Raw genomic sequence first — 26,525 nt, 5'->3', positions numbered from 1 at the left:
AAATAGGTTTTATTTTAATTGTAAACAACTGATTGTACACCTATATTTTTTGTAAATGGAGAAAGTGGACTAAAATCCAAACTTCTGATCATAAAAAGTTATAGATATGAGTAATAAGAACTATTTTCCTGCATCCTAGGTACATTTTGGATGTTTTGGGTAGTCCTCTGAATATATGACATTAACTTACTCAGTTTCACTATGCTTAACTTAGGGTATATAGGCAATTGTTATGACAAAAACTGGGAAAATTCCGAATTTCTGGATTGCAGGTAGGAGGATCTGAGACCTTTTTGCTGTCTTAATGCTTTTTACTTTTATAGACAACTGCTAAACTTGTAAGAAATTGCTCAGTGTCCAGTATTTCTAAAGCATTATTTTTTTCGGTGTACACATTTTTGTAGCTGCTTTTTAAAATATTCAGGGTGCATATTCAGCATTTTTTTAAGTATTCTGTGCTTGCAAAGAAAATCTAGTATTTTTTTAAGAACACAGTTCAGAGTGAAGCAGAGGAAAATGACATCTGAGCAACGATAGGTCCAGATACCTTCTTTGGCACTGTGCCTGCCTTTATAATCCTTGCCCCTCACTGAACGTTGTCATGTCCTTAAACTGTTGATGTTGCGTACTGTGATAGGGTATTTTTGTTCTCTGTCTTTATAGTTACTGTAGGTCATTGTGTATTATGTCCCTTTAAAAACTAGTGGCTGGACATCAAAGAAGGGTGCAGCCAGGCAGGGCAAGCAGGCAGCACTTGGGGTGCTTCAAATCATCCTCATGTGTTGCTGCTGGGGGAAGTTGTTAGTGAAGGATATGGTGGAAGGAAAGCAAAGCATGACTGAAGAGTGTACACCTGTATTGTGAGTCTAAATTGTTGGTGACTTTGAAAAAAGCAGGGAGCAGACATATATCTGAGCCTCAGACCCAATGGGAAGAGGTTTTTCTAGAGACCTTGAAGGGGCAGTAACTCAGGAGACACTGAATATTTGTTGGACTGGAACCAAACCTGAAGTTAAGAACCTGCCTGTGAGAACCAATCTAAACAGTGGTTTGGAGGGAGACTTATTTAAAAGCTTTTATTTCTGTGCTATCACAGTTTTTGCTGGTTTAAGGAGTTGACTTTGCTTGTTCGTGATCTAATGAGACCCAGCTTTAGACTTTGCAGTATTGTAGACAATACAAAACTAGGAGGAGTGTCTGGTACACCACATGGCTGTGCTGCCATCAAGAGGGACCTGGACAGGCTAGAGAACTGGGCAGGGAGGAATCTCATGAACTTCAAAAAGGGGAAATGCAGTGTTCTGCATCTGGGGAGGAATGGACCTGGACCATCTTCTGGTCTGTTTAAAAATGTTGTGAGACAATTTTAGCAATTTGTCTCTAATCACTTATGATCTGAGTACCATTGCATGTAGTGTAGGTGAGCCAACAGAAATACAGTGTGTTCAAACCTGCTACAGCTGGTGTTTTCCAGTAATGTATACGTCTAGTATTTGTGAACATGGATCCGTGGCTGGAGTTTTCAGAATAGTATTCATTAAGCTGAAGTTGGTCAGCTGCCTTAAAGATTCATTACTTGACCAGTGCATATGGTTGCACTGTGTGCACAAGGAAAGCTAAATATAATTTTATGACAGACTTTTCTACCTGGACTGCATAATTTCTGTGTCACTTAAACCTTTTAAGTGTCTCAAATGCGTTAATTGTCTTGATGTTATCCCATTCATTTTGTGTATGGTATATGTACAGATGCATCTTTGTCTTATGTGATAGTTTAAAAGCCTGCACTGTTGCAAAGAGATCCTGCATTTGTTGTTTTCTTAAAAATAATGTAGTTTGTTCTGATGATACATGCTTTTAATTAAGCAAAGAAATTAATATCATGAGAAGTATAACATAACATAGGCATTAGATATTTCTGTTGGTTTGCAGTTGCTGACGGTGAAAGCTTAGTTATTTTGTTTGCCAAGAATGACTTGCTGATCATCTTCAGGGCTTTTTTTCAACTAGGTAGAGCCTTATGGTCCCTAAATAAAGATAATTCATCAAAAGGCCAATTCGAACACATTCAAGTGTCATTCCCTTCCTGTAAATTTAAATGTATATTCAGAAATATAACCAGATTTTGCCTGCATCTTTGTAAAATAATTTTAAAAATTGATCTAGTGAAGATCTATAAGAACAGAAGTAACAGAAAGAGGTTAGTTGGAGAATTAATAGTATAGAAACAAGATGTGTCAGGAGTATATGGAGTATTGTTTATATCAGAAGAAAGGAAGGAATGACTTTAAGTTACATATTTTTAAATGTTATCTCCATTGACTGCTAAGGATAGCATTGTTAAAAAACACCGATTTAAAACTTGCTTGTTTGTTTAATGTTTTTTAGGTTTCTGAGTCTCTTAAATTACTTCTGAAAGTAGGACCCCTAGCCTTTTTGAAAATCCCACCTTTGGTTTTTATGGGGTACTGAATCTTAATCACACCTAGGAAGAAATGTGTATACTGTGACTGTGCATACAGACCTCAGTTGGGAATTGGCCTACTCATGCCAGTTGCTGTATCAAGCACAGAAAGGAGACAGGTTTTCCTTCAAAAAAGAAACTGATTTGGAAGAAAATCTGTGCATTTGTTTTCTGTTAGCAAGTTTCCAGAAACTTTCAGTTTTACGATATCTGTGTTGTCCACATTCTTGTGTAAATTTTTGCTGCCTGATTTTTTTGAGCAGTAAGAGATAGAAAATGTAGTATTAGTTTGGGCTATTTCGTTTAATTACATGTTGCATGCCAGAATTCTCGATGTGGTCTGAAAAAATTACTAGGTGTTACTTCCTCTTCTAAACTAGTTATGGAAAATAATTAAATAGCACTCCCTTTCGAACTAATACTAGTAGTACTGATGTCTGAATAGTAACATAAATTGATAAATTGGTGTTCCTTTAGGAAAATATGTTATAATCTTAAAACCCCAAAACAGTAATTGGTAAGTAATCTGAGTGGAAAATGCATCTTGCAGAATTTTGTCTCAAAGTTTCTCTATATATGGTTATGACCTTGATGAACAAACTTTTTTTTCTTTAATTAGTTACAGAGGTTACGACTGTCGAAGCAATTTATTTTACACTCAGACGGGTGAAATTGTATACCATGTTGCAGCAGTGGGAGTGGTGTACAATCGACAGCAGAACACACAGCGCTTTTATCTAGGTCATGATGATGACATTCTTTGCCTTGCTATTCATCCCTTAAAGGACTATGTGGCAACAGGCCAGGTAGGATGCGTGTTTATCTGCAATAAGAGTCTGAAGTTGTTACTACTGAATTTAGAAAAGCCTATTTTGGAGGAAGGAAGTCCAGTCTACACTTATTCAGGTGAAGGACTGCATTTCTGTTGCAGATGGAATCATGTTAAAAAACTGAAGTGTTTCTTCCAGTTTTTATATTAATTCTGATAAGTCTTTAGTTGATAGTTCTTTTTAACCTCTTTTTTATTTAAGAATAGATTCATATTTTTTATTCAGCGTGACATTGCTTCTTCATGATAACAAGTGGAGGAAATGTGCTATTAAAATACATTTTTTTAGTGTCTCAGTTGTGAAGTTATGTTATTACATTCTGGCATTTCAGTTCCATGCGTTATGTTTTTGGTTATCACCTATAGCCAAAGTATTTACTGTTTGTACATGCCACACAGGTATGTGTGTTGCTGAAGTATTTATAGTAGTTCATTTTACCTTTTGCCAGACAGTAATTTTAGGTACATTTTTTCACCCATGTTTTGGGACAAACATCTCTTCCCATAAATGTCCATATACCAGGAGTTGAAGGCTTGATTTGATGTTTCAGGGTTTTTAAATTATTGTCATAATTATTATTGTTATTATGTAATAAATTGGAGAACATGTGAACTGAAATTTTTAATATAAACTTCTGCTTATAATGCCCTTAAATTGTGTAAAAATGTCTGAGATAAACATACATTTGCAGGTCAGTTTAAAGTCCTAAATGTGAGAACTGATTCTATTTAATTTAGGAGTAGTAAAGACTATGAATAATAATGTGCCTGGATTTACTGTATTTTAAAATACCTTATGCTGTCAACAGAATGATGCACTCAATTATATACTGTTTTATATGTACACATTATATAGTGTTGTATATTACATTACCTGTAGAAATTTGGTAATGCAGTAATCAAATTCCCCATGCAACAGTGGTTCAGATTTTCCTGATAGTGGACATTACAAAAAGGTTTTCAAACATCACATCTTAAGTTTGTGGTGAATCCAGAAATAGATCCTTGTTTTCTTAAGTCCTGCCCTCAGTCTTAAACAGAGAAGAGTGTTCTGGTTTTGCAGCCTTTTTTTGTGTACTGAAGTGTAAAACCTTTGCAATAGCAAATAGTCTTGTAAATACTGACTAGTAATGCTTGTACATAGTTGAAAAGAATAAACTATATTCCATTTCTTACCAAGTTCTAGTTAACCTGCATTAGTGCCATTCTAGTGAAGACTGCTCCACAGGTATCAGTGCATCAGAATCTGACTTGTAGGCACTTGTAATGACACCAGAAAGCAACAGAAGTCACCTTGATTTCTCAAACATAGAGTAGCTTATGTACTAGCAATAAAAATAACCTTTTATTTTTAGACAGGGAATGATTGATAGAGAAATTATGGAATAAATATGCCACAGTGCAATCAGTGAAGGGCTTTCCCTGCCCCCGCACCAGGAGGACTCTAGTTAATTGTGATTGACGTGCCTGGGTTCTTTGGAGGGAAGAAAGAGCCAGCTGCGGAGTGGTGTATGTGAAGCAGGAGAAAGAATAATATACTGCTAGCCAGACAGAAGCAATACTTGGAAAATTTTATCACTATTTTTTCAAATACTTTCTAAAGTATTTGTAAATATTATACTTTTAAACTGTGTGAAGTAACTGAGAAATGGAAAAAAAAAAAAGGTTATATATATGTATACTTTCAGGTTGGTCGAGATTCCTCAGTACACATTTGGGATACAGAAACAATAAAACCACTCTCAGTATTAAAGGGCTATCACCAGTACGGTGTTTGTGCTGTTGATTTTTCAGGTAATAAGTCTTTATTTATTTATTGTTATGTAATTTTACTTTTCTGTATGAAAATACAAGCTAATCAATTCTGATGAGCAATTGGGAATTCCTTTACACTGAAGATTTTGCATTAAAAATATTCTCTGGTGATCAATGGCAAATGAGAGAGGCTGTCTTAAGGTGATTGTTCATTAAAAAGAGCTCCTGTGGAGTCTTGCACGTCAGGAAATGCAAGGTTCTGTGCCCTTAGAGCTGCAGTGATCCCTTTGGAATTTCTTTTGGTTGTATGAAGCAGGTGCACAGATCTTGATTGTTGTGTCTGCATTATAACTGTAAGCAAATCTTTGAGCAAATAGATTTTTTAAAAAAATAAATCCTGCAAGCCAGTTGGGTAGCACACTGACAGATTCAGAAGGTCCAGTTACAGAGTTCTGGGCAGAAACCCAGCCTCTTTCCTCATCTTATACTAACATAGGAGACTGTCAGTTAAATCTTCTGAGGTTTTTGCACCCCATACATTGAATTCATGTACCAGTGTTAAATTTCTTCCTCTCTGCTGGCTTCTATTCATTCTTTAATGGTTTAGATTTACTAGATAGGATCTCTAACCTCACAGTGAAGATGGGTGATCACAAAGATGAGTGGTTTGGGGTCTTTGATGCTTCTTAGCTTTCTTTGGTTTTCCTTTTTTAAGACATGAATCTCAGTTCCCAAATTCTGGCATGGATGCATAGCAATTTCAAAGAAGGATACATGTCGAAGTCATTGATCATGAGTGAGCACAAATAACTTCTTTCTTGGAGGTTAATGTGGGATATGTGTTGGAACTTCTCAAAGACTTCACACTATTACTAAATTTAAGGATATTTTATAAACTTTATGGTATTACTTCAATGCTTTCCTGTTTAGAAATCAACAGGGATTTTCAGAGTAAACAGAAAAATCTCACAGTGCAACCTGCGATGAATATTTTTGTGCAACTGTGTCAGCAACTAGCTGAACAAAGGATTTGATACAAACATAAAGGATCTAAGTGCAATTTTTAGACAGGGTAACTTAAAGTCCTAAACTCCATCCAACTGACCACTCAAGTGTAGAAGCAGAGACAGACTTGCCTCTAAATATACATCATATGATTATTTACCTGTTTGTACATTGTTCTTATATTTGTGAGGTTATAATATTATTTAATGGTTTCTTATTATTGCAATATAATGCTATATTGCATTAGATGCAATTAGAATAGATATAATATGCAATTAGATGCAATTAGAATAGATATAATATGCAATTAGATGCAATTAGAATAGATATAATACCATATCTACTCTCTTAATCATAAATTTATTTTTCTAGCGGATGGGAAACGATTGGCTTCTGTTGGCATAGATGACAATCACACCATTGTACTCTGGGACTGGAAGAAAGGAGAAAAGCTTTCAGCAGTAAGGTGGGAATTTTAACTTTGTCTTAAAATTTGTACCTAGCTTTACTCTCAAATGACAGTAAGCAAAATATATTCATTAAATTCTGTAATAAATTAGCGGTTTCTATCATTTAAGTGATACAGGTGATAACATTTAGCACAGCCTTAAAACTTTCTTTGGAAGAAAAAAATTAAAGCTATTATAGTCAGCAACAGTTATTACAGTGACAGCTCAACTGTTGAAGAAAGAAGACATAGAAGACAAAGTTTATTTATGTGTATTTGATGTGTTCTGAAATATTTCTTTAAAACTAATTCCATGGACTTCTGTTGGCTCTCCCAGAGATGGTGATATATGCTCTGCTTTTCAGATCTTTTTCATCAGAGGTCACATCTTTCTTGGGATAGTAGTTTGCAGTTGTTTTGCTCAGTTCCCTTTTCTTCAAGGTTCTTTCCTTTTCCTTTCTGCATCCTGAGCAGCCTGATCTAACTTTGAAGTTAACTCTGCTTTGAACAGGAAGTTGAACTAAATAACTTGTTGTGGTTTGAGTTTAGAGAGCAACTGAGCATCAGGCAGCTGCTCACTCACCCCTTCCCCCTCCGGACACAAACCTAGCTCAATAACCTCCAAAGGTTAAAGATTATGGAAGTTTCTTTGACTCTGCATAGATTATTTCACATATGTTTATTGAGTTTTAATCTACACGATAGAATTTCTAATATTGAGTAATGTTTTTGAAACCTTTGACTTTGTTGTTTCTAAGGATCTATTGCTTTAAATAGAGCAGTAATATGAGTATGTTTTTCCCCGCTCTGTCTGGATTCAGTATGTATACCCTAAATGTTGTGCTGTGTATGTTTGAAAGGGATTTCTTGTTCTGTGCAGATACAATTTAAAAAGTATCAACTTCCATTTTATCCAGTAAGTTCATTATTGCTCTTCAATGATATTTACTCTAGTTTGTTTTTAAACACGCTTCGAGTTTCTGATCCACTGAGGAATGAAAATGCTGTATAGATGATTTTAGATAAGGAATAGTACACCCTTCCTGGTTATTCATCAGAAGGCCAGTTAGCTTGGCTTCTCTGAAGATACTCGTTTGGGCCTTCCATTTGTCTGCCTTTCCTGTTATACTTTTATTCAGCTTTTTTTTTTTTTCCTAGTTGTCCTATTCTCTGAACCCACCAGTCTCACTTAATTCTCATTTTTAATCAAACTTTAACCAGTTTATACTGGATTTAGTTTCTGGAGTGTTTTTCTTCCTACCTACTCAGAGGAATTTAATAGAATTTTTGAGAGCAGCCTCTATACTTTGAAGATTGCGGTGTGAGTTTGGAAAGAAACTGTTTCATGCTTCTTGCTACTAGTTCATTTAGTCATCTGAAAATGACAGAAGGTAAAGTATTATTGCCACTCTTGAACAGGGAGCAAAAATTAGGGATTAGAAGCTCTTCTGCATTTTAAAGAAAAAAAACCAGAACTACTAGTAAGCATTTATTTCCTTGCATAGATAGCAACCTTAGTTGAAAGCTGTTTTTCAAACTATAGGACTGAAGCAAGGCATTGGTTTTATAGAAGCATAGTAAGAAATCTAAAATGCACAAGTCTTTATATTTTTAGACACAACTGAAATTTCCATTTAAAATTTGATATAACAACATATGTTTTATTCTAACAAGAAAAATAGAAAAATCAAATAAAAGGTGGATGAGAATGCAGTTTATTTTCAAACTGGGAAATTTTTAAATAAGATTTACAAGTTTACACCTGTAAGTTTTATTATGAGCTGTCAGAGGTCTAAATACCATATGCCTCAACTTAATGCAAATATATATTCTTTTGCACAGAAAATGCCACCTAGTGGATTTCTGAAGTAATGTAATTACTCCCCTGCTTTGGAAACTAAAGGGTAATGAAAATGTAACAGGATTCAATATGTTTGTTCTCTGGCTTTCTTCCTCCTCATAATAAACTATTATTAATAAATTGGAAATAAATGTTAGCAAGATAGAAAAGCAAAAATAGCAAAAAAACCACCAAACCAAAACCTATTAAAAATATGAATACTTATATTTTTATTTAAAATATTTTGCTTTGCATTTCAGGGGAAGCAAAGATAAGATTTTTGTTGTAAAGATTAATCCTTATATGCCTGATAAGCTGATTACAGTTGGAATTAAACACATGAAATTCTGGCGTAGAGCAGGTAAGGAAACTTCAGAATTACACCACTTTCTGTTATTTAAATATTGCATCTCTTATAGTATTTTTCATGCATTAAAGGCAAATATTTTCTCTGTATATCTAAGTTAGCTTTGCCTTAGAAATAACATTAATTTGCATTATGGCAGTAGCGGGAATTCTTTTTTAAGGTCAGTTTGCCATGGAGCTAGAGCTGCACAAATAGAAAGGACCCTGGATTTCCTACTGTCTGTTTTTATATCTCATAATAATACAGCACATCTGAAAATGTTACACAGCTGCTCTAAAATCATGGAACAGTTTTTGGAAGAAGGCCCTTTAGAACATGTATGTTATAAAGAGGCACAAATATAAATAAATTTAAGGTTATAAAATTCCACATACAAAAATTCAGACAAAGTACTTGAAGAGGATATGTGTCAGTTGAGACCTGTTTGTTTGGATACTTCTGTTAAACTTGACGATTAAAAACCAAGTTAAAGCAGCTTGCTTTATCTGCTTGAAAAATTTCGAAGAGTGAAAAATCCATTCCCTGATATTAGTGTGAACTTCGTTGTTTCAAACCTCAAAACATATATAAAGACATATGTGCTATAGAAGACTAACTTATCTGCTAAGAATTTTCTAATTATTCATGCAGAACTAAAGCACACCAACTCATGAGTCCTTGATAAAGATTAATTTTGGAGAGAAAAGTCTGTGACGAAAAAATGACACTAGTTTTGTGTTTTGACACAGTTCTGGCTCCAACAGAAATTAATCAAGATTGCCTGAGAGCAAGCTGTTGAAGTATATATAAATTATTAATTTTAACAGTTGTGCTTGCTACCTATAGAAAGAACGAAGTGTGTCAGAATATTTACTGAATGAATTACTATAAATTCTTTAGAAAGAAACCTTAACTGTGGTAAAAGCCTGCAGATAGTGATTCTAAATAAAGAAATGAAATTGTTTAAAATGCCTGTTTTCTCTCTGGCATTGCTCAGCAGCAGGAATCAAATTTCATTAATGCTATAGCCCATCTGTGTGAAACTGGAATGTCACACTGGCAAGGCAGTCGCTGTGAAACACACTTAGTGTTAATGTGAGGAGTATCGGTGCACCTTAACAAATGCCACATCTCTGTAATCTGCACTAGAGCAGATGCATTTGATGTGAAAAGTGACACCAAAGTATATGCTTTGGTCTAAATTTTCAGCAGTGCCAAGTGATGGCAGAAGGTGCAGAGACCTTGCTTCTGTAAGTATGAGAACAGTGCGAAGTGTCAGATCCTGAGGGGCTTCTGTGTTATACCACATGAAGTTTCTTTGAGGATTGTGGACATATAAAGCTGACTTTCTAGCCAGAAGTTACTATGTGTTATAACTGTCAAATGATTTTTAGATACAGTATTGTAAGGAATTTTAAAATGTGTGTAGCTGTAACATTTCTATTATTCAGAGGCCAATACAGCAAGCTTCTAAAAATTAGAAATCTCACTGAAAACATATAGTGAAAAGGATGGGATGTCAAGATTTAAACCCTTTTTTTTCTTTCAAGTTAATTTTATTAGGAATTTCTATGAACTGTGTGGTAGTTGCTCAGTTTTTTTGTTTAGATGCAAGTTTGCAAATGCACTTTATCTATGTCGGTATATGTACATATGCAAATCCATATTCAAGTAGTAAGTTAAAAGGTTTTTTTCTTGGAAGATGCCAAATAGTAGAAAAAATTTGTTTTGTGAGAACTCTTCTCAGACTCATTTTTTTGGAGAGCACAGGTGAACCAGAAGAAAAGGGCTTGTTCTGGGTAAGATTGTATCATTTTTGGAAAATAATTCTAAGCAAATGTCTGATGACTTGTTTTTGGTTTGAACCAGGCGGAGGACTAATTGGGAGAAAGGGCTGCATAGGTGCTTTGGGAAGAACCGATACAATGATGTGTGTGGTATATGGCTGGACTGAAGAGATGGCATTCTCTGGAACTTCCACGGGGGATGTGTGTATTTGGAGAGATGTATTTCTCATAAACACTGTCAAAGCACATGATGGTCCTGTGTTCAGCATGCACGCATTGGAAAAAGTAAATAAACTGCTCATTGTTTTTTGATGTCTGGACAAAAAAGTCTATGAAGTTAGTCCTTTCCATATTCAGGAATCCATGGCTTTATTTCCATTACAGAAAAGCCTTGTGAGGTTCAGATTCAAGATAGTGTTTTATGCATGTCTCTAATCCTTGTTATGTAGCATGCTGTTTCTCAAACCCTTGTGGTCCAGTGACATCTTATTCAGCAATTTTCATGACCTCTTATTAAAGAAATACAACTTATGATAAGTAAAAGTACTTTTTGATTTAAGCATCCATAAGTTTAATGGAATATGAGAGCTTGTGAGAGGGGAAGAAAATCATACTTTTACTATTTTGTGCTGTAATTACTGTCTACAAGTAGAAGCATTCAGTCTGTAGATCACTAAGTACTCTCTCCTGATTCTTTTGACGCAGGAAAGCCTTTAAGCATGTGCTTAAATGTGAATGGGTGTTCCAGTTAGATTACTTGTATGTTTGAAGTTATGTATATGTTTGTGTTTTGCTAGGTCAGACCGAGTTACTCCACCTTCTAATATTTGAGTTTCAGTATAGCAGCTTTGTACAAAACATGTGTTAATCATATTGAAAAAACTAAGTGCTCCAAAGGAAAGTACTTATGATTTCAATATCAAGTATACCTGTTGCTTCATTCAATAGCTGTAAATAATTTTTGAAGGCAGAATGACAGAAATATGCATTTATTTGACCAATTTAAACACTAATCAAATTTTTGTGAGTGGTACTGAGTTTGGCTTGGAGTAATGTGGTGAAATGCCAAAGGGATATTGAGGCTAAATATCAAGAAGAATGTTTCAGTATGCCAGTTAAATTATTTTTCTAGTATGGTAGAAACTTACGGTTAGAACTTTTAAATCCAGCCTGTGTACATGGGCTGTACAGAACTGGTGCCTTCATCAGAAGGAGAATTCAATCATCACTTTGCTGCTCTGGGTTTTTTAATCTCTAATATCTGTAGTTCTGTGCATTAGTGTTGTATATAATCCATTTTCAGTATTGGCAGAAATCACTGAAAAATTAAGGAAATAAAATAATTGATTACAGCTTGTGATTATTTTTTTTAAATTTTTTTTTTCCTAGGGATTTGTCACTGGAGGGAAGGATGGGGTGGTCGCTCTCTGGGATGATACCTTTGAGCGTTGTCTCAAAACCTATGCCATCAAAAGGGCTGCTTTGGCCCCTGGGTCTAAAGGTAACAGAGATCTTTACCTATTTTTTATTCTATTTAAGATACTTTATTTAGAAAACTTTCTGTGGAATTGCTTTCCCCAGTAGGAGGAAATCCACATTTGACATAACGAATACTACAAATTATTTTTTTAAAGCTTTACTGATTCTAAATAAGTAATTTTTCTCCTGGGAGGGGAATTGTACGTTGTGTCTGTTTGCACACGTGGTGGCTGCAGATCATATTTTTTACCTTATTATCTGCCTGAGTCTCTTACCACCCAGGTGATTTTTTTAAAGTGGCAACCAAAAAGTCTATTAAATTTCTAATCATGAAATATCTTGTCTGATCCTTTTTGATTTGGAGGAAGAATGAAATTCAGAATTGTGGTTAGTTTTGTAAGGTATTAGTACATTTTATGACTTAATTTTCTGTAAAAGCATAAGTATTTTGAAATTGTTTAAGAACATTTTAATTCCTATTATTCCTGTTTCTCCCATTTCATCTTGATCTTTGTGATGATTTACGGTTTCCCCTATTTGACATTCTGAATAGCCTTTTCTCTTTTCTCCTTGCCCCCCCGCATTAAAATTACATCTGCTGTGTTCTAATGTACATGGCTTGATTTTCAAAAGTCATGAATGGAAACAGCCATTAACTAAAACATTCTACTGCAGAGTGTCTCATTCTCATATCTGTTTAATAAAAAGCTAAATTTGAAGGTACCATAAATGCTAGCAATATAGTAGTATAGTTGGTACTTCATATGCCCTTTTTTCACTAAGATTGGCAGTGAGTCAGGCTGGTTAAACTTCAGAGATACATAGTTGAGAAGAAAGATTGGTGTCAGTTGGGTAATTGCTAAAGACTCCCAAATGAATCCAAATATTATGTTAGTTCTTCCATGCAGGAATATGTTTTTACTTGTTTACTACTAAGTATCTTTTTCTACAGTGAGAATGTTAATATGCATGCATGTGAAAAATACTTTTTAAGGCATACTTGAGAATCTTCTGTCTTCTCACATTTTCACATTCTAGGTCTCCTCTTAGAAGATAATCCTTCTATACGTGCCATATCTTTAGGACATGGTCATATTTTAGTGGGCACAAAGAATGGTGAAATATTGGAAGTGGATAAAAGTGGACCAGTAACTCTGCTGGTTCAGGTACATGTTAAATATCAGTCAAATATTCCATGCCACAAACACTATTTTATTTTTCAAGTAAAGACTGTCGTGAAATAACAAACATTTTAATTATTAGTGAAGTTAGCAAGTTACTATCACTTCATAGATTTTTAGTGCTAGACTTGACCATTATGACTCTTCAGTGAGCAAAACTAATTACATAATTTCATGTACTAATTTGTTCAACAAGTTCATCCTTTCAAACAGACCAAGATCATATTTCTGTTTAAAAAGAAAAAAAGGAAAAAAGTGTGTGAAACAATGGATCCTCCACTAAATTCTTTATTATTTTTTTCTGAGTACTAATTACTGTTACTATTTTAAAAGTTGTTTCCTTGAGGTTTATTTTTAGTTTTGCTTTGTAATTATGTAAAAAAACATTTCAGTTTTCTTTGCCGTACTAAACAGACTGCATTTCTTAAGCCTGACTACAAAACAGATTTTTTACGTTGTATCATCATATGATTTTCTTTCATACTTAATAAAAATCTGTGGACCTTTAATTCACACTTCTGAGTGGCCAACGCAACATGTAAAGAACTAGATTTTTTTAAGAATATATTAGAACCTAAGGTAAAGAAAAATCTAGATCATAAAATCATAGAATAGTTTGGAAGGGACCTTTAAAAGGACTACCCTGCAATGAGCAGGGACATCTTCAACTAAATCAGGTTGCCCAGAGCCCCGTTGAACCTGACCTTGAATGTTTCCAGGTATGAGGCATCTACCACCTCTATGGGCAACCTGTTCCAGTGTTTCACCACCCTCATTGTAAAAGATGTCTTCCCAATATCTAGTCTAAATCTACCCTCATTTAGTTTAAAGCCATTACCCCTTGTCTTGCCTCAACAGGCCCTGCTAAAAAGTCTGCCCCCGTCCTTCTTACAAGCCCCCTTTACGTACTGGAAGGCTGCTATAAGGTCTCCCCGGAGCCTTCTCTTCTCTAGGCTGAACAACCCCAACTCTCTCAGCCTGTCCTCATAAGGGAGGTGCTCCAGCCCCCTGATCATCTTTGTGGTCTCCTCTGGACTTGCGTCGCCAGGTCCATGTCCTCCTTATGCTGGGGGCCCCAGAGCTGGACACAGCACTGCAGGTGGGGTCTCATGAGAGCAGAGTAGAGGGGGAGAATCATCTCTCTCGACCTGCTGACCACAATTCTCCTGATGCAGCCCAGGATACGGTTGGCTTTCTCAGCTGCAAGCACACGTTTTCGGCTCATGTCCAGCTTTTCATCCACCAGTACCCCCAAGTCCTTCTCTGCAGGGCTGCTCTCAATCCCTTCATCCCCCCAGCCTGTATTGATTGCCCTGACCCATATGCAGGACCTTGCACTTGGCCTTGTTGAACCTCATGAGGTTTGCATGGGCCCACTTCTCAGGCTTGTCCAGGTCCCTCTGGATGGCATCCTGTCCCTCAGGTGTATCAACTGCACCACTCGGCTTGGTGTCATCTGCAAACTTCCTGAGGGTGCACTCAGTCCCACTGTCCATATCATTGACATAGATGTGTATGAGGATTATTTCTCAGGGAGAATTTTTGTCTAGTACTAATTACTACTATAATTTTTTTTTTGCACTTTTACTGTAAGTAGCAGGGTGAGGTTTTTTTCAGGTGTTCTAAGTTTCTATTCAGATATTTCTTATTATCCTCTAAAGATATAAAGATATGCATGTTCTCTCTTATTTGTTGTTGTTTTTTTTTTTAAAAACTTCCTTAAATGTATTATTTCATATTTCAGTTTAAAATACAAAGTCATCTGATTCATTGTGTTTTTTCAGGGTCACATGGAGGGGGAAGTTTGGGGTCTAGCTACTCATCCTCATTTACCTATTTGTGCCACTGTAAGTGATGACAAAACCTTAAGAATATGGGATTTATCTCCTAGCCATTGTATGTTAGCTGTTCGCAAATTGAAGAAGGGTAAGATGCTTAGTATGAAAAAATATTCAACCGAATTCAGTTGACATTTACTAGCATTATGAATCTTCCAAAAGCTAGACTGAATAAATTCCTTTGCTCAAATTAGTTTATCGATGCTATGTTCATGAGTTATGTAGCCCTTAAGCTAATGAATCTGTATGAAAGATTTCTATGTAATACTGCTCTTAAGATTATTTGCAACTGTAACGTTTTTAAGTCAGTGAATTTACAATAAGAGTTGAGCCAATTACATAGATCTGCCATGTTGCTTATAGTATTGCACACTTTTTTGAACAGTGGAGGACTTCAAATGTAGAAACTTTTGGAAGAAATTTGAGAAATAATTTTTAATTTCTTTTCTTTGTGAATGTTAAGAATGGAATTTCACAGAAAGAGAATAGTCATAAAATTCTTATTCATTGTATACTGTATAACTAGATTCTATTTTGGCAGGTGGAAAATCTTGTTTTAAGTGACATTATACAAGGAGACTTTTTTTAGGATTAGACCAGACTGGCCATAACAAGCTTTCAATGATATATATGTATTGCTAGATAAAGGAATACAACAGGTGTTCAGTAAAGCATTTTGACCCAAACCTTCATGGAAGCTTAGTTGAAGATGATTTGGATTGATAAAGTAAATGTAAGAAGAGTCATGAGCTAGCACAAGCAGGGATTAAACAAGAACGTTTCAAGTTGGTGAAGTCTGCATAATTCTTAAAGCTGGTATTTCTTAATATTTTTAAATGTAGTTTTGGCAGAAAAATAAGGGCTGTGATGACTTAATTTGCTGATGAGACATATTTTGAGATGCTTTGGCAGTCTTAAACACCTGTGTGTACTGTGCAGAAAGAGCTGCGTACTTCTGCACGCTGCAGTAATGAAAATGATAAAATATTTGGTAATTAAAAAAGGCAAGACTCAATGACTGTAAGAAGAAATGTCTGCGTAGCTGAGGAGTAACTGAGAAGCTGAAGGCTCAGGATGTTCTAGGTGATGGCAGGATGACAATTACATGTGATAGTGAGGTATTTTTCTCAGGACATATTGAAGTATTCATGTAATTTACAAGAGACTTATCAGAATATTTTTGATGTACACTTCTCATCTGTGTTCAGATGAACAAAATTAAATTGAAAGTTGAATATGGAGAAAGAGGATCTGCAGGATAAAGAATGAGAAGCTTTGTGGTAGAGTCAGCTAAATAGAGGATTACTGTCTACAAGTTATTCAGAGGAGCAAATAGTAGGGAAAAATATTTACGCTAATGGAAAATTCTGTCATAGAAACAAAGCTATATAAGCTGACCATAAATAAATTTAGATTGGAAATTAAACTGTTTTTCAAATGAAACTTGATTAAAAGGATAATATAACATACTGACCATCATAGCAAATGACTGGATTCTGTGAGTCCAGAAGGTCTTTTCCAGCAGTGTTCTTACCAGAGCAAATGGTAAGAAACAACTGGCACCAGATACTCAGAAGGAGAGCAAATTAAAAATAGACAATAATGATTAATCTGTATTACTAATGTAGAACATATGTCAATTAATATGGAAATAAACGTAATCTAAGATTCTGGGATTGTGTACTTGTCAATTTGCCAGTGGCTTCTGTGTGCTATCACAAGATGCAGAGCTTGGAAATTATCTTGGCAGCATCTAAAAAATTTCGTTAGACTGTTATACTATAAGAACAGCTTTCTTTATACTACTGGAAAAATAATTCTGAAAGAGGGATTATGCACTGTAAATGTACCTGAATGCCATTTCTGTACTCTTCATAGGAGGTAGATGTTGCTGCTTTTCTCCTGATGGAAAAGCATTAGCTGTTGGTCTCAACGATGGAAGTTTTTTGATAGTTAATGCAGATACCCTGGAAGATCTAGTCTCTTTCCAGCACAGGAAAGATGTTATTTCAGAGATCAGATTTTCTCCCGGTAAGTGATTTAAAATTAAGATTTTTATGTCAAGCTTGTTCAAGCAAGCTTTATAACCTTTAAAAGATAAAAGTAGTAGAGATTTGTAGTACTCTTCTACATGTAACAAATAAGTCAGCAAGACTGATATTAACATTTTGAAAAACATTGGGTGAGAAGTCCTGTGTTGCTGCTTTAAGTATGAGATTATTGGAATAGGTTTGCTTGTAGTAACTTCCTGAATGCAACAGTCCATTTTAAATCATGAACGTCTGGCAGCCTCCCTGTGTCCTTAGGGTTCCACTTTGAGGTGCCTAAGTTTCACTCTTCACTGGGGTTACTGTTAGCTAATGAGAATGCTTGAAACTGGTATGTCAGAAAGTCCTGGCATCTTCTTTTTTCTTCTTTTTCCCCCTACAGTGCTTAGCACTCCCAGTGAGACTAGGTTTTTGTTGTGTGGTTTTTTTTTTTATTTTTAAACAGTACAGCTCTTATTTAGGAACTCAAATGTATGGCCTGAACTAATAGTACTACTTCAGTGAAAATAATCTTCTGTAGGAGAAATTTGATGCAAATTACTGATACCCGTTCTCATGCAACATTACTTTCTGGTTACCTAAGCCTTACCACTCTCTGAGTGCAAATAATATTTAAAATGTCATCAAATAGTTTTTATTGTTTGAAGATGTAATGATGTAATGGCTGTATATTTCATACGGATTTTGATTATGCAATATGAGCATTAGTCTGTATAAATTAGCAAGTTTATTTCAAAGAAATCTGGGTTGCATGTAGCTAAATTAGAGAATGTACTTACTATACAGAGCACTACAATTTTTGAAAATGTTTTGTGTTTTTACTGGTGTATTTCAGGGGCTGGAAAGTACTTAGCTGTGGCATCCTGTGACAACTTTGTAGATATTTACAATGTAATGAGCAGTAAACGAGTAGGAATCTGCAAGGGAGCCTCCAGCTATATCACACACATGGACTGGGACATAAGAGGTAAGTAGCATTCATTCTAAAAATCTACTGGAAGATTGATTACATTATAGACTACATGTGAATTTATGGTATCACTGACAGATTTGTTTCTTCAGTTTATGAATATGCTCACAGAATCTGAATAAATATAAACCCATTAATTTTACTACTATTTATATAGTGAGAAGTTGTGCAATTTGAAGTAAAATAAATTGTCTCTGTGGATTGGTTTGTTTGGGGCTTTTTTACATCTTCTGTGTTTATTGTTTGACTTCCTGAATAATGTACTGCATAGTGCAGTTGCATCTGTAGTTCAGGAATATGTCAAAAATAGCAGAAAGACTGGATTTCCTGTCTTCCCGCGTCTTAATACGTGATTAATTTAAATACTAACTGTCATGGTTTAAACCTGGCAGTGAAACACCACACAGCAGCTCGCTTACCCTCCCCCACCCTGGGGGATAGGAGAGAGAATTGGAGGGGTAAAGGTAAGGAGACTTACAGGTTGAGATAAAAACAATCTAATGGAAATAACATAAAATTAAAATAATAATGATAATAATAATAGAATATACAAATAAGTGATGCACAATGCCATAGCTCACCACCCACGAACTGATGCCCGGCCCCTTTCCGGCTAGTGATCTCAGAGGAGAGAAAATCCCGAAACTGCAATCCTGGAAGAGAGAGCGAGAGCTTCCCAGCCAATCCTCCTCTATATACTGAGCATGACGCTGTATGATATGGAATATTCCATTGGCCAGTTTGGGTCTGGTGCTCTGGCCATGCTCCCTTCTGGCTTCTTGTCCACCTGCACACAGGCAGGACATGGGAAGTTGGAATGTCCTTGATTTCTCAGCAACAACTACAAACATCAGTGTATTATCAACATTCTTCTCATACCAAATCCCATACTGAATCCAAAACACAGCACTATTATAGCTACTAAGAAGAAAAATTAACTCAATACCAGTCAAAACCCGGACACTAACTTTAGTCCTGTTTCATACAAAGCCAAGGCAGTGCAGTTGTGCAGTCTGTTAGTTCCTGCTCTTATTCCTCTACATAATCACTTTTGAAGCAGTCCAATTTAATTTGAAAGAGCGTTGCAAGTTAGCTTCCTCTGAGAATTTTGAAAACAGGAAGAGGACAGAAACATTAGTGAGAATGTCCCTCAGAAAAGAAGTAGTATAAAGGCAAGCAGAAGTCACCTGCTTGGAAGCAGCTATTGACCAGGGAGCATATGGGCTTCTCAATCCCAAGAACACATGCATACTGGTCAGCAGTTGTCACAATCAAGCTCTGAGTTAGACCCAGTACATTTTGTCTACTATCTGATGGGACAACCATAAACAGAAAAGTCATGCATTATTACAGTTTTCAGAGAGGAAGAAGGACTGCGAATTTAAAGGGTCAAAAGACTCAGATCTTCAGAAGCCCATACTTCCAGATCCACTGTGTATGTATGCAGCTTTTTCCAATGGAAAGTAATTTGTGTAATGCTGTTAGAAACAAAAATTTCAAAATAACCTTTTTTCTTTCTTTTTTCCTTTGTAAAACAGAATGTTCTAGTTAATGTTAATATATAATATGTAATATGTTTTATAGGGAAACTCTTGCAAGTCAACACAGGTGCTAAAGAGCAGTTGTTTTTTGAAGCTCCTCGTGGGAAAAAACAGACAATTCCTAGTTTGGAGGTGAGGAAATAGACTGCCTTCTTAACTTGTTTGCACATTGGAGTTACGATACAACAATCTATACCACATAAGAGGGAATGATGTATAAAACTATAATTTTAGCTGGTCTGTTCTGAAAGCTTATGTTCAGGCATTTGCTGTCCTTTATCCTTTTTTGCAGCCTGTTCAATTAGATAATGTAATCAGAATGATAAAATACATAGGGGATATCACATTTGTCTCCTGTTAAGCAATGGACGTTTGACTGGCTTACTCGTGAAAATATCACTGGACCTCTGTATGCCTCTTTTGGTACCTAAACATCTTTGAAAACTTACTGCAGATTACTTAGCCCTAACCTTGCTGTGGAAGACCTCATGTCTATCTTTACATCACAATGCAGTATACATAGGCAAGCATAGCATATTGTAGCTATAATATTGATTTGTTTTCTCAGACATAGAGCATTGTCACAGGACAGAGAGTGAAAATGGACAATTTTCAAATAGTATTTTCTATGAGATTGAAAGTCAGAGTTGAAAAATGTGATTTGTTTTCTCTGGCCTGGAAGGCTGGGTAAGGTCAAAATTTTAAAAATACTTCAGAGGTTTTGGAACTGGAAGTTAATAGAGGTAAAATTAAGGGTCACGAATGAAATCCTGAATAGTCAGAAAATAAGTGGTTAATATGTTATCTTTTAGATGTGACGTATCTTTCAGTGCAAGGACTTTTTCTTGAAATCAGATATGGAAGAAAACTGTCTGGGAAGAAGCATGCTGTGTCTCAAACAGGTTGTTTTTGTAGGTAGAAAAGATTGGCTGGGCATCATGGACAAGTGTTTTGGGCTCTTGCTGTGAAGGAATCTGGCCAATAATTGGTGAAGTCACAGATGTAACTGCTTCATGCCTCACTAGTGATAGTAAAGTATTAGCCACAGGAGATGATTTTGGATTTGTGAAACTGTTTCGATACCCTGCAAAAGTAAGTAATTTTCAGCTGTTCATGGAGAAGATTGATTAATAAAACTACATTTTTTTAAAACTGTAAAAATTCATTGCTTAGAACAAAATAGTGCTTTTATACTTTTGTCCTTACGATCAAAGAAGGCATTCAATATTACACTGCAATTTGTAATGCATTAAACATTCAGTTGGTAAGAATGACCATTCCAGGTCAGAAAAGAACCATCTCGTGTATTGTCTGTCACTGACAGTGGCAAATGCATAGGAAAAACTGTAAGAATGGGAATGGGACAGGCACTGTCTAATAATATATTTTTGGAATTAATATCATCAGTGTGGTTTTTGTCGGTGTTGGTTTTAACCCGTTAAGCTCTTGTTTTGGAAGACAATATTTCTCACCTTCATTTCACTCATGATCTTATAGACCTTCATTCTCTCCAATTTCAGTCATTTTTCTCTGATTTGAAGAGCCTCAGTATTATTTAATCATGCATCATAGAAAAACTATTCCAGAAGCACATTATATTTTTACTGCTCTTCTAGAACCTTTCTAGTTTTTCTGTACATTTATCAGTAAATATGTCTTCATTTTTGAATATTTTGCTATGCTAGGGATGGTAACAATGCACAACTATTGACTCAAAATATTCTATGTGCATTTTATTCTTAATTCTGTTATTTTCTATCTTAGGAAAAATGATCCCGTGTTTATTGCTGGAATCTGTTTATAAACAAATTCTTGCATGCTTTGTATGGAAATATGGTTAACATTTCATGAAGTTGCTATAGGAGAGGAATGTGACAAATCATGTGATGCACACAAATGCAAGACAGCTGAAGCATAAACTGGAAAGAAGTTAAGAATGTGTTGTGCGCTGGCAACTCATTTCAGTTTTACCCAGCAGACTGGTTAAATTTGATCTGTGCCCTTTCTTCTCCCTTAGGGAAAGTTTGGAAAATTTAAGAGGTACGTTGCTCACAGTACCCACGTAACAAATGTCCGTTGGACCTATGATGACAGTTTGTTGGTCACTGTTGGAGGAGCAGACACATCTTTAATGCTGTGGACTTACGAGATGGAAGGACATCGGGATAGCAGACAGTGTGACAGTGAAGAGTCTGATCTAGATTCTGAAGAAGATGGAGGTCAGTAATAATTTATAAAACTAGCTGGATTATGCTATTTCAGGAAGACTTTATTAATGGAAACCTAATTTAGAAATAATCAAGTTTTATATATGATTGTTTTAATCTTAAATAGTGAAGATGCTTCAAAAAAAAGTTAAGTAAAATTTCTTTTGGGGGAAAGGACTGATAAACTGTTGTGAAGAAAATGATAATGAAGTGTTTGACTTACTGCTTTGAGTCAGAGTATATAAAAAGACTCTTGACATCTTTTAAACAAAAAAACATAAAGTGCCAATTAGAGGTAACTTCCAAAAATCTATGTAGAAAAACATACTAATCACAGTTTAGATTTGGTTACTAATTCTAATGGAATTAGGTTGAAATCTGTATAATGTGAGATCATAGTTAGCGCGATGTTATAGCATCTGTTTCCATAACATGAAAGTATAATAGACTGAGGTAGGCTGATGTTCATATATGGAACAATCTATTGTTTCATAATATCAATAGTTGTAAGGTGTTAATTACATTTTGTAGAATTAACTTCTGTTGATTTTGCCATACTTAATGTTTTCCTTTTCATATTATAATTCCAAGGGTTCATGAGCCTCCAAACTTGTTCTTCCTGCTCCCAAGTGCAATTTTTCCTCCTTATGAATTCCTCAGTCTTCAAGGATTTTTAAACTATCACTGCTAATCTTTTAATAGTTCTGTATAATAAATTAACTTCACTTTTACCTAAAATCTGCTAAATAACCAAAGAGATGCTTCAAGTATTAAAGGCATATTAAACATTCACTGGAGAAGAACTTTTGTGCGCTGTCTTTCTGGTTAAAAATATTGAAGGCTACATCCACAAAGTAATTTAATTGCCTGCAGGAGCACTTGATCAAATTTAGCTTTCTGAATCAAAAATTGCAATCTTCCGAGCTTTTTGTTCAGCTTCTGCCTGTGTCCTGTTACCACATCTTCGACCAGTAACCTTCCCTAGGTGCTGGTGCTTTACACAGAACCCTCTTAAGCTATGTGTTAAAAAATACTCTAAAAGAAAGAGAGGTCTGTTAAGCTTACAAGAAAAGACATTGACATCTTTTTCCACAAAAGTTTCTCTTCATCACGCCCTATTAATTTCAGTTAGAGTTGAGAACTATTCATGAAGTTGGAATTAGTAGTCTTGATCTTTGGAAAAAAAAAATGAGGGTAAGTAACAGCCCTGTCACTGTTTAGATTTTTGCTGTGTTTACTATAGTAAACATCATGTTGATGTGCCTCACTGTCCCTAAGCATTGTGTAGGAACCCTGTGCAAACCTATAGATTCCATCCTAATGGATGGATCCTAAAATTCAGAACAGCCTGGCACTAAATCTTCCAGAACTTAACAGCAGGTGTCAAGTAGCAAGGTCCTTTGTTAGTGATACTGAGTTAAGGCCAACCAAGCAGAAATAGGTTAGCTTTGAATGTCCCTTGAATCTTTGTTATTCCACAAAGATATTGTAGAGAATTTTCTTCTTAGAATGTCTTTTATTAACAATGTTCATGATTCCCAGCTGCTTTCTTTCTGTTTTGAATTAATGTTACTAATAATACAGGTATAATAGTTCTTCTGGTCCAGTACATTGTTGAAATCTGCACAAATTATGGTGTAATTTTTTTTTTCTGGTATCTTATTTTGTTTTGATACTGTTCACTGTGATTTTGTTAGGTTATGACAGTGATGTGACAAGGGAAAATGAAATTAATTACACCATCAAAGCCTTATCAACAAACATTAGACCAATGTTTGGAATTAAGCCTCATCTGCAACAAAAGGAGCCAACCTTAGATGAAAGGTAACTGCTAAATTACAATTCTAACCAAGAAAGCAATCCGAAAAGATGATTAATAGTAAAACATAATTATATTGGAATATGTATATACAAATTAAAAGGGTATATATAAAAAGAGTGGAAATACTTCTTTAGAGAGAAAAAAGCCCAAACAACTTAAGTTTTGCTGAAAGACTAGGCTGTATCTCTTTTTCAGAGAGCACAAAAGACTACAAATGATGTATGTATATTATGAAGTTTGGGGAGTTTCTCGAGATAATTGAGTTATTTGCTGGTGTTTCATAATATGTTCTTTTTAAAACTTAAATCGCAAGTGGTATCTAGTAATGGTATTACAGGCATGAACCTGTACAATTATTTTATTGAAAGACAGCTCTCAAATTTTTGTTTTTGCCAACAAATTAGTCTAATTCAGCTGTAATTGCTCGTTGCATTGTTTCTGTCTCCAGATAATTTCACCTGTCTTTTGAAAAACTCTGTCCACAGTGGTTCTGCAGTTTCTTGGATAATGAAGTTGGTTGCTAGCTTGGTTCACTATTGTATGCTTTAAAAGAGAAGGGGGTGGGGAGCAGAGTAAAATAAGACCAGCAGATAAAGTAGATGTGAAGTTAGAAGAATTTACAAACACTAGAACATAATCTGTTGTAGAATCTGCAACTGAGCACAGGACCCTGAAAGTTGTTGTCAGCAAAATAGATGTGGACAGTGTATATGAGGGAAAAGGGAAGAGGGATTCCTAATATGATACAGTGGCAATTGAGGAATGCTAGTATTAAAGAGAGGGAAGTGAGGAAAACCCAACACAGTAAATTAGGTGTAAGGATGTAGAGAAATAGCAGATTGGAGACTTCCTGCAGGAATGTGAGGAGTTCTGTAGGATGAACGTGCCTCTTTCTGCAGTGAAGCTGACAGATCTGTGATGCCCTTGTTGAGAAATGCAACCTGACATTTGTGGGAGTTTTGGTGACATCTTCTGTTTTTAAGTTGAATTGAAGGAGAGAATGGGGGCCTGCATATAAAGCTGTGGCGCTCTATCTTGCATTTAAAATGGGAAATGGTCTTTATTAATTAGATGTATTTGGTGTGAAAATCAGAAAGAAATAATGTGCATGATATCAGCCTGTTGGATTTATATCTACTCTTGTTAATGGAAGCTGTGATTTTTTTTTTTTTTTAACATGAAATAGTAAACCTCTTGTATTTCTTTCAGTAATTATTTCTGAAAGATGAGTGAGTTGTGTTTTTCAGTTTCAAATAAAATATTAAAGAACATTAATTCCATAGTAAGGTAACTAGGTTCTGATTCAGATTACATAAAACTTCATTAAAGAATTCCATTGCCTGCATTGATAAAAGTTTGAGGCCCTAAAACTTCAAAGAAAAGTTTTTGTGAAGAATAAAACCAGAATATGGTTACTGTATGCATTTAAACTTCTGTTCTGCTGAAGTTAATATTGTGTAAGATTGGTAAATGTTTTAGTAGGTCTACTTTCATAGATACTAATTTTTACTTGATTTTTATTTCCCTTTCCTTTTGCTTCCTATGAAGGCAGGGGGTAGTGAGGTAAGTTCATTTGCACAAAGTCCAGGATCAAATACATTTTAATAACTTAAACTGCTTGGGAAAAGTTATACTTTTCAGTAGAAGTAAAGGCTTTAACTCTTTACTATTAAACAGTAGCTGGTCAAAAACAGTATCTGGGTAGAAAAGGGATAAGGGACGAAGAATAAGTCTAGTTCTCAGCCTGAATAGACAGGAGTGGGTACTAAATAGAGTGTTTGGGAGGAGGTGATCAAATCTCATCTTCTTTTCCTCAGTACTTTGGAGTGTCTAAGAAGCAGCTTGACTTAAGTAGCTGTAGTCATATTGCTCGCCTAACTTCTTGTGGACTTCCATAAGACTATATCACAGTGTTGGTGCAGAGGTGCAACATGGAATAAAAAGTGCAGGGAGCATGTTGCAGAGATGCCTGAAGTGGCTATATGAGCAGTATCACCATGTCTGCAGCATTGTGTTGGAGCTAATAAAGCTTCAGGGACAAGAGGAGCATTATTGACTTGGCTGCAGCATTTTACCAGTGCACCTATACTACTTCAGGATCTGAGCTGCTAGGTCCACTCAGCGTTCATATGACATGCAGAGTTGCTAGCTTAGGTGCCTGCATTAGGTAATGAAGTTTTACACATACTCTATTTAGAATATATGCATACTCAAAAACGTGCTCTTACATTTGTGGCACAACAAATCCTTAGGCTGTAGGTCACCCTTCAGACTTGTAGACTGAGCTGCCGGGACAATTGGACCTACACTGGTTAAGAAAGGAGACCTCCCTCTCATGCCTACCTGGACCCTGTTTCCACAATGAAACTCTGTGGTGACATGATAGAATTGTGTTAATCTCTGTATCCTTCTGTAGATGACTTGACATAATCAAGAAAGCCACCATCTTCATCTAAATTTTAGATGATACCACTAGCAACCTTTTATCAGATTAATTCTGGTTTTAGCTGTAAAGTCAGTTATACACGCTCTGTATAACTTATACAGACTTTTCTTCTGTGTTTGTTCATTTACAGTGTATTTGGGTACTATACTGTACTGCTGTGGTGGGTTGACCCTGGCTGGTTGCCAGGTGCCCACCAAAGCTGCTCTATCACTCCCCTCCTCAGCTGGACAGGGGAGGGAGAATAAAACGAAAGGCTCATGGCTTGAGATAAGGACAGGGAGATCACTCAGCAGTTACTGTCATGGGCACAACAGGCTCAACTTGGGAAAAATTAATTTAATTTATTATCAATTAAATCAGAGTAGGATAATGAGAAATAAAAACTAGATATTAAAACACCTTCCCCCCACCCCTCCCTTCTTCCCAGGCTCAGCCGTGCTCTCAACTTCTCTTATCTCCTCCCCTTCAGCAGCACAGCGGGGTGGGGAATGGGGGTTACGGTCAGTTTGTCACCCATTG

The 26,525-nt window shown here is 35.7% G+C and overlaps 1 protein-coding gene across 2 annotated transcripts in view; it reads left to right on the top strand.

Moving 5' to 3' along the window:
- EML5 (EMAP like 5) overlaps window positions 1-26,525 on the top strand; it is a 123,542-nt gene that overhangs the window by 54,887 nt on the left and 42,130 nt on the right. Inside the window, exons 14-28 of one of the 2 annotated variants that reach the window (XM_074868561.1) lie at window positions 3,084-3,270; window positions 4,982-5,087; window positions 6,426-6,519; window positions 8,602-8,702; window positions 10,557-10,759; window positions 11,864-11,975; window positions 12,992-13,119; window positions 14,919-15,060; window positions 16,851-17,003; window positions 17,856-17,987; window positions 19,575-19,663; window positions 20,447-20,623; window positions 21,549-21,750; window positions 23,436-23,562; window positions 25,109-25,123. In XM_074868561.1, the coding sequence (XP_074724662.1) occupies window positions 3,084-3,270; window positions 4,982-5,087; window positions 6,426-6,519; window positions 8,602-8,702; window positions 10,557-10,759; window positions 11,864-11,975; window positions 12,992-13,119; window positions 14,919-15,060; window positions 16,851-17,003; window positions 17,856-17,987; window positions 19,575-19,663; window positions 20,447-20,623; window positions 21,549-21,750; window positions 23,436-23,562; window positions 25,109-25,123 (1,968 nt within the window). The remainder of the gene's footprint in view (window positions 1-3,083; window positions 3,271-4,981; window positions 5,088-6,425; window positions 6,520-8,601; window positions 8,703-10,556; window positions 10,760-11,863; window positions 11,976-12,991; window positions 13,120-14,918; window positions 15,061-16,850; window positions 17,004-17,855; window positions 17,988-19,574; window positions 19,664-20,446; window positions 20,624-21,548; window positions 21,751-23,435; window positions 23,563-25,108; window positions 25,124-26,525) is intronic. The other variant, XM_074868562.1, reaches the window with a different exon arrangement.

Source organism: Strix uralensis, chromosome 4, assembly GCF_047716275.1.
Source record: "Strix uralensis isolate ZFMK-TIS-50842 chromosome 4, bStrUra1, whole genome shotgun sequence".
NCBI classification, from domain to species: Eukaryota; Metazoa; Chordata; class Aves; order Strigiformes; family Strigidae; genus Strix; species Strix uralensis.
Note: the sequence above shows the minus strand (reverse complement) of the source record. Positions and strands in the feature narration are given on the sequence as shown.